At 43.9% G+C, this 8968-nt stretch overlaps 1 protein-coding gene across 1 annotated transcript; it reads right to left on the bottom strand.

The window, feature by feature from the left end:
• Positions 1-3275: 3275 nt before the first annotated feature.
• slc35d3 (solute carrier family 35 member D3) lies at positions 3276-5498 on the bottom strand. Its single transcript, XM_072277729.1, has 2 exons — positions 5063-5498; positions 3276-4518 (listed from the first exon to the last, which is right to left on the bottom strand). Exons 1-2 carry the CDS (start codon positions 5496-5498, stop codon positions 3782-3784), a joined length of 1173 nt encoding a protein of 390 aa, XP_072133830.1. The 3' UTR covers positions 3276-3781.
• Positions 5499-8968: the final 3470 nt, after the last annotated feature.

Raw genomic sequence — 8968 nt, forward strand, 5'->3', positions numbered from 1 at the left:
TGATTGAAGTCCCCTCCTCTCAGAATTTCCAATGTCCAGATTGGCCACTGGTCAAAACTCTTTTTCCTCAATAAATTCCAACAGATTTGTAAGGCAAAATTTACCCTTAAGGAAAACATGCTGACTTTGCCCAATTTTATCATGTGCCTTCAAATACACCAATACTTCATCTTTAATAAAGAACTCTGTCATCTTACCAGATACTTACAGCAGGATAAGACACCTGTAATTTGCTGTCTTTTCCTCCTTCCCTTCTTTAAGAGTAAAGTGACATTTTTGATTTTCCATTTGTACAGAACAATTCCAGAATCTAATGATTCTTGAACAATCAGTACTAATTCCTCCACAACCCCTTCAGCTGCCTCTTTCAGAATCCTGGGGGTGTAGTTAATTTGGTCCAGGTGGCTTGTCTATCTTCAGACCTTTCAGTTTCCCAAGTGCCGTTTCCTTTGTAATAGCAACCACACTCACTTCTGCCCCCTGCCACACTCAAATTTCTGGCATGTTGCTGCTGTCTTCCAGTGAAGACTAATGCAAAATACATATCAAGTTTATCCATTATTTCTTTGTCCCCCATTACTATCTTCCTAGCATCAAATATCCACTCTTGACTTTCTTTTACTCTTTATATGTTTGAAAAAGCTTTTGACATCCTGTTTTATATTATTGGCTAGCTTACCTTCACAATTCATCATTTCTCTCCTTATTGCCCTTTAGTTGACTTCTGTAGGTTTTTAAAAAACTTCCCAGTCCTCTAACTTCACAAAAATTTTTGCTAAATTTAATGCCCTCCTTTTTGTTTTTATGCTGCCTTTGATTTCCCTTGTCAGCCACGATTGCTTCATTCTCCCATTAGAATATTTTTTCTTCTTTGGGATGAACTTCAAGGCCATGAACAGCACCTTCTTTGTAAAGTCAATTTGCTGCAGGACATCACTGTTCTCTTCCCTGAACTCACTGGATGTTGTCTATTTGGACTTTAGTAAGGCCTTCAACAAGATCCTGCATAGCAGGCTGATCTGGAAGGTTCGGTCCCATTGAATCTACGGAGAGGTAGTTAGGTGGAATCAAAATTGGCTTAGAAGAAAGAAGTAGAGGCTGCTGTTTGAAGGTTATTCTCAGAATGGAGGTGTGACACTAGTGGTGTGCCACAGGGGTTGGTATTGGGACCCTCGTTTTTCATTATTTATATAAATGATTTGGAAATGAATACACAATGATTGATCAAGGAATTTTCAGATGACAGGAAATTAGGAGGCATTATTGATAGTGAAGAAGGTTATGGTAGATTACAACAAGACTTTGATCAGTTAAGAAAATGAAGAAGAGATGTGGCCTTCCTTGAGCTGTTGTTTTAAAAAGATCTAGAATCTTTCCACGGGGTATTTATTGACAATGTTCTGCTAGACATTGAATAGGAGGCACAAGAGTTATATGGTTGGGCTTGAAACCTCCAAAGGAGTATTTAAGATTGATGGTAGCAGAACTTTTGACAGGAACTACACCATGTTTCCACAGAAATATAGAGTATCTTCACCAGGAATGAGCAATGGTATATACAAATTATGTGCACTGGAGAGTAGAACATAGAACTATAGAAAATCTACAGCACAATACAGGCCCTCCAGCCCACAATGCTGTGCCAAACATGTCCTTACCTTAGAAATTACCTAGGGTTACCTATAGCCCTCTATTTTCCTAAGCTCCATGTACCCGTCCAGGGGTTTCTTAAAAGACCCTATCGTATCCGCCTCCACCACCGTCGACGGCAGCCCATACCACGCACTCACCACTCTCTGCGTAAAAAAACTTACCCCTGACATCTCCTCTGTACCTACGTTACTGAAGCCTCAGCTTCATTGACTGTGAAATGCCATGGCCACTGTAGACAATTAATGCCCAAAATATTTCACATGTAAAGCATGATTCAAGAAGAAACCAACAAACAAAACGAAAGTGTGCTTTAAAAAAAAAATCTTTCACTGTCGTACAGTGAGGACCAAAAGATTTGGTCTCGTTAATGCCAAAAAAAATGTAACCCAGCACCTACAATAACTTCTCTTCCCTATAGCAGATATAAAAAATGCGACTGCAATAAATACAAAAATAAAGGGAAACCAACATACGTAAAGCAACTTAATGGCAAAGTTTAACAGAACCATCTAAACTCCGTACAATTCGTATTCAATAATGAATCACCAGAGATAGTTTGTCTTACAAAATCGCAACGTGTTTAAAAAGTTTATGTAATTATAATTAGGAATAACTTTGAAATTAATAGTGTATTTTCCAATCAAAATATGTTTTGTATTTAGAACTATTTTGTGCATAATATCCTTTACAGATTTACCTCAGTCACATACATCTCCATCTCTGCATACTTAATCATCCACCCGCACTTTCGTTTGCCTATTTTCTCTCCACGTGAACAGAAACCACTCATTTATTCACTTGTACGTGCAAACATATAGTGCAGACAAAAAAATAAAATGTCCTCAATTCTCTCTCTGTTTCACATATTTACTAAACTGATGCCCTTCCGTGAGCATCTCCAGTTTCACGCAAAAATATAAGTTTAGCACACAGAATGCTGGAAGAACTCAGCGGGTCAGGCAGCATCTACAGAAAGGAAAAGAATCGGCATTTTGGGGGCTGGGGCGAGACCCTTCATTTGGATTGGAAAGGACATTCCTCCCCATTCCTTTCCAGTCCTGGTGAAGGGTCTCGGCCCGGAACGTCGACTCTTTATTCCTCTCCATAGATGCTGCCTGACCTGAGTTCCTGTAGCATTGTGTGTGTGTCACTTTGGATTTCCAGCATCTGCAGAAGCTCTTGTGTTTATGGAAACTACACGATGTTCCTTAGTTGGTTCGGCCGATGAGGGAACTTGACACAACAAATGCCAGTTGATCGGCTAGACACGACGCGACGAGAAGGGCGTCGGCATTTCCGAATACTTCTCGGCCCCTGTGGTTTCGGGAGGAAAAAGAGCTCCTGAGGAGCTGCATTACGGAAGTAAACCCTGCTTTATGGTGTCATATCTTAAACGTTGTCACTTAACAATCGGAACACAAGATGGGGGGGGGGGTTCTCCATTTAACAACTACAATTAGAAATAGCAATTAAAGACGAACACGTCTAAAAATATATTTGTCTCCGGATAAATTTTCAACTTGATGAGATTGTGAGAATGAGGAAGAAATTTCATTAAGAAGTTCTGCTGACATTGTGTAGCCACTATTTTAATATCAAAATTAGATGTTGAAATTGCTAGATTGCAAATATTCACGTGCATTATTCGATTTACATTCACTCCTGCCCGTCCCACGGTGCTATTCAGTGGGTGACGATGATCTGTTTCTGAAACCTCTGATGTGCAAACGGTAGACGTACTGTCGCCGAACGCCAGGGCAGGGGTGGGGCGGGGGGGGGTATTTTTTCACTTGCCTGGGCAAATGTGGAGAGAGAGAAGTGGGGGAGGGGAGGAATGGCGAGTTTCCCCATGGTCGGGCTGGACTCTTGCCCGTACAGAGCAGACTAGCGTGCAACTATCCGCATAATCATAACGATAATTCTTCCGAGTATAATTGAGATTTATATCTGGTTTTCGCCTCGCCTCTGAGAAATAATAGTGCAGAATGCTGGTAATCTGTTCCTGGCACTTAGTCTACGCTGCTCTGTCAGTTGGTGAGGCGGGAGTAACGCCGGCACCCCGAATTACGGATAGCACTGGTCAGTGTTTAGTCCCTCACAAAGCAACGAAAATTGAGGTTTCGATGATTTACTGGGAATCCTGAGCCGCAGGGTCTTTCCCGAAAACCGTTAACTGTCTTAATAACCTCCACACACCGACGTAATTTTCCGTCAGTGCATCGTTCTGGGGCGCCTGCGGTTCTATGGGCCTGATTCCATTCCCCTCAGACTCGGTGCTGGGGACTTCCTGTAGTTCAAGCACTTGGGGAGCAACGCTGGGAGATTCAGTCTGTTCTTCCTCCTCCTCTTTTGTCAGTTCTTCCAGGTCATCGTACTTGGCCTGCTGCCTCGTGTCGAAGTATTTGGCCACGCAATAGGTGACCGAGCCCACCGTGTTCACCACCACGCCGGCGATGAACAGGGAGGTTGGCACCACGTCCTTGAAAGCCAGCATGCCCACCGTGATGGTGGCCACACTTTTGACCACGCCCACAAAGCTGGTGGTGACCGCCGAGTTGATGTACGTGCAGTGCAGGGTGGTGAAGTTCATGAGGCAGCCGATCAGGATGCAGGAGACGAAGGTACAGCAGACTGCGGGGTCCAGCCAGCCCGGGTACGACCAGACGTTGACCACATCCAGGCTGGCGAGGCTGCAGATCAGCAGTATTGGCGAGGCGGAGACGGCGATGGTATATTGGGCAGTCAGGGGGCCGTAGGAATACTCGCTGCCCTTCTTTTGAATCACCACCAGATAAGCGGCGTGGACCAGCACTGCGAATACCCCGGTCACGTAGCCGATTGGCTCCCCGGAAAGATCACCAGCCCCTGGGGGAAAGCACAGGCCTGTGAGAAACATGCCGAAAAACTTGTACCAGCTGCACTTTAGTATACTGGTACCTGCTTACCAAACAAACAGAGAGAGAGCTAGGGGTTTAGTGATAAAACACAAAGAAATACTATCAGCCAATTACTTTATTAACTGACGCCGTTAATCAACTATTTGACAATGACTGTATGGAGAATAAAGATTTATAAAACATTAAAAAGATTTATAGACGTATCTATATTTATGCAGATTCCTTTCAGTTTTAGTCGATTTTAAATTGGATGTCAATGCTATCTGGGTTATTCAACCAGATTGACCCCTGTGATTTTTTTGATCCTTTCCATTGTGTTCGTGCAATGCAAGAACATTAGTTCCGGGACATCTCGCCATTGTCAATTAACCTTCATTATATTTTTCGCGCAATGCCCGTGAATAAACTAACGGCAACTAGAGTCCTCTGCAATTGCGTGGGGAATTACAAATCGGCGACCTAGGAGAATCTCGGACCTGTCACCTTGGGGACAGATTGCCTGTAATACTGACCTGCTAGCGCGGCTCCGCAGGTGGTGAGCAGCACCGCTACACCGACACCGATCGAGGGGGTGCCGTTCTTGAGCAGGAAAACTCCTATTATTAAGGTAACGAGAGGTAGACAGCGCTTGAAAACAACGTACATGGGAAGACTGAGACCTCGGAGCGACCACAGAGTCAAACAGGACTGCAGAGTGGACAGCAGCGTGACGCTGGCGAAGACCTTGGCCAGGCTAAAACTATAAGGCGGAACGTCTATTTTACCCAGCCTCCTGAGGACCTCGAGTGTCAGAGCGGCGGTGCTGCTCGTCAGAAACTGCACCAGCGTTAAAAAGATGAAATTGTGCCGAGAAATAAGAATCTTCAGCAGAATGTTCAAGGATCCCGAAAACACTCCGTGGGCAACAGCCACCGAGATACCGAGCGTCCTGCCCTTACAGAGATGCATGGTGCTTCAGATGTGAAACCAATGGGTTTTAGCAGCAGTTAGCCTTTGGGTACCAACTGCCACAGACACTCTGACTCAAGCACCGCCCACCCTACGGTTCCATTCATTAACTAAAGGCGGAGGCGGGAGGATTTACAGGACTGGGGTTGAAACTGATCAATTGAACACTTTATTAATGACCACCATTCAAAATGCTGCAAAGTCAAATGTGAATGATCCCGGGCAGTTGACGCATAGAAACCAGTTGCAAATGCAGCTTCCCATTTACTTAATTAAGTGAGTGTTTTTATTTTACATTTCTTTTCGCCACTGCACGATTAATGGTGAGTCACTGCTCAGGGGGCCGTCAGTCCAGTAAGAGACACCGTGAAACTGCAGATGCTATCAATCTGGAGCAATACGTACAGAATGCTGGAAGAACTCAAAGTCAGCTGGCATCTATGGAGGGTAATGAACGATCGATGTTTCCGACCGAGACCCTTCACCGGTCTTGTGTGTGTTCTGCCAGTCAACTAATGCCGAATTCAATCACCACTCTCAAAATCCCGAACCATTAACGTTTACGCGAACTGTTCGATGTTTAGACGAAAATAAAACACGTCTTCAAGTCAGGTGCTGAAAATAATCTGCCCCCTTGAAAGTACGTTATCTCTTTTAGCTGAGTACATTTTCTTTCCGTGATCAAAACACTAAACGGAGCTGTCAGTCAAAGACCTGAGTGTATTGTCTTTTATTTATGATTACAGGCTACGACCAGAGGCGCACGAGAAACCGTTCTGTAAGAAACTGGACACACGGCTGTAGTATCCCTTCGTGCCCACAGCTCTGTCATTTTAACAAAACGTCGATGTAGTCAAAGGGCTGTAAATGCTAAACTTCCTTCCTAAGATGTACTTTTATGCTTCATCAACACAGTTACTAGAAGATAAGGAATCGTCAATATGCCAGAGCAATGCGTCCAACACAATATCCGACTTCAAACTAGACGACGGAAAGAGAGTGAAATCTGTGACATGAATCAATGTTTTTGCACTCGATTGAAATCCGGAAATTCCATGATTAGAAACGAGTATTTCCTTGCTCGTTATATGTTCTAGAGGTTACAATCATCGTCCTTTTAATTGATAAACTATTTTGACACATTTGCTAACCTGTCGTCGCAGCTTGTGGATCAACAGATGAAAATGAAGATCTGAACTTCATAATCTGCTCTCTTCAGATTTCTGTGTTGCTTTCCGACGTGCGCACAATTATACTGGACTACATTAGCCTCGTAGGACATCTTGGTCGATATGGACCAGTTGGGTAGAAAGGCCTGTATCCGTAGAGTCCACGTTTCTGAGGTACGCTGTACCTCGCCTCCGCTTCGCTTTTATTTCTCAGAATCATCTCGAAGGCCATTTGACTCGTATTGCCCGTGCTGATTCTTCAGCAGAGCCAGCAAATTATCCGCACGCCGCCTTTTCCCATTGCTGCAGGTTCCCGTATCCAACTACTATCATCTCCTTTGAAATACCTTTGACTCTGCTTCAATTATCTGGGAAATTTCCAAACTTAACCCCAATATTCCTTTCATAACAATAGCAGGCTGTCCATTTGCTGACATTGTACTTCTCAGAGGCAGTGGTGAAATCCGAACTATTATGCCTAAACTTTAGCTCCTGGAAGAGAGATCACGAAAACCCCAGTCTTTTCCCCAGAGCCATGTCACCTATTGTCTCTCTACGGCCCTGATGATCCTGCTCCCAGCACCGCTACAGGCAGGAGACCAAGCTTTAGTTTGTTCTCGGAATTTTAAACCTGTACCTCTAGACCTAGCGACCATTTGTTAACGGGTACTGTTTTCTTGCATTTAACCTAATTTATCCTCTATCAAACCTTTTCTTAATCTTCTTTGCTCCAACGTGAACAGCCGCAGCTTCCCCATTTTGTTGACCGTTCTAGTAAATCTGTTCCTCAAGCTTTCTAGCACTCTCACGTGCTTTTTGAAGTGTCTAAACCAGAAATAAAAGCAAAATCGCATTTGCCATTTAATCAGGCTTTAATAAAATTCAATATCACTCATTTTGTAGTCTGTGCCTTTATTTCTGAAACCCAAAACCCTACTTACCACTATATCAACATCACCTGCCTCTTCTATATACACACAGATACAGGTACTTTAAAACTCAATGAAGGGTCGCCAAGTCGCCTGTACTCTTTTCCATAGATGCTGCCAGGCCTGCTGAGTTCTTCCAGCACTTTGTATGAATTCATCTATATTTCCTCTCATCCTTTCTGCCAACTTGTTTCACTTTTGCTATCTACCTGCTCGTACTGTCAGTCTGTGCCATTTTACAGTAATCCAAGGAAGCATTTCTATTGATTTTTATTTAACATGTTGCACAACGTCAAAGGCAGGATGAAAGCTAAATATAATTTTAGACTGGATTGCATACTCTACTGGGCAGCTCAAACAGGAGTGAGGCAGACTTTTGGTCAAGTGTTTCACAACTAAAGCTTTTATGTACTTTGTAGAATATTAAATCAAAAGAAACGTACTAGGGATTCTGGAAATCTGAAATAAAAATAGAAAAAAACACACACAAAAATGCCGGAAGAACTTAGGAGGTCAGAAATGGAAATAAATAACCAGTTGATGTTTCGGGAAGAGACCCTTCTTCAGAACTGAAAAGGAAGGTGACGAACGGGGGGGAGGAGGATGATAAGCTAAAAGTTGATAGCTGAAGTCAGGTAGGTGGGGAAGAGGGTCTGAAGTAAAAAGCTGGGAGGCCATGGGTGGAAAAAGGGCTGGAGAAGAAGGAATCCGATAGGAGAGGATAGTGGACCATGGGGTAAAGGGAAGGAGGAACGCACCAGGGTGGTCATAGGCAGGTGAGGAGTAGAGACAAGAGATTGGGGAATTAAAGAAAAATCAAGGGAGCAGGGGGCAATTACCAAAAGCTGCAGAAATTAATGTTCATGCCATCAGATTGGAGGCTACCCAAACAGAATATGAGATGTTGCTCCTCCTGCCTGATTGTGGCCTCATCGTGTCAGAAGAGGAGGCCATGAACTGACATGTTGGAATGGGAATGGAGATGGGAATTAAAATGGTTGGCAACAGGGAAATGCTGTTTATTGCTGTTGGAGCAGAAGTGCTCAACAAAGTGCTCCTCCAATTTATGTTGGGTTTCATCAATATAGAGGAGCGCTGAATACAATAGACAACCCAACAGATTCATAGGTGAAGTGCTGCCTCAGTCGAAAGGACTGTTTGGGGCCCTGAGCTGAGATGAGGGAAGAGGTGAATAAGCAGGTGTAGCACTTCTGCTGCTTGCAGGGATAAGTGCCAAGAGGAGATTAATGGGGGGGGGGGGGAGGCAATTGGGCAAGAGAATCAAAGAGGGAATGATCCCTGTGGAAAACGGTGGGTGGGGGTGAGGTAAAGATATGGTTGGTGGCACAGTCCCGATGAAGATGGAAGTTGC

This window comes from Mobula birostris, chromosome 2 (genome assembly GCF_030028105.1).
Source record: "Mobula birostris isolate sMobBir1 chromosome 2, sMobBir1.hap1, whole genome shotgun sequence".
Taxonomy (NCBI): domain Eukaryota; kingdom Metazoa; phylum Chordata; class Chondrichthyes; order Myliobatiformes; family Myliobatidae; genus Mobula; species Mobula birostris.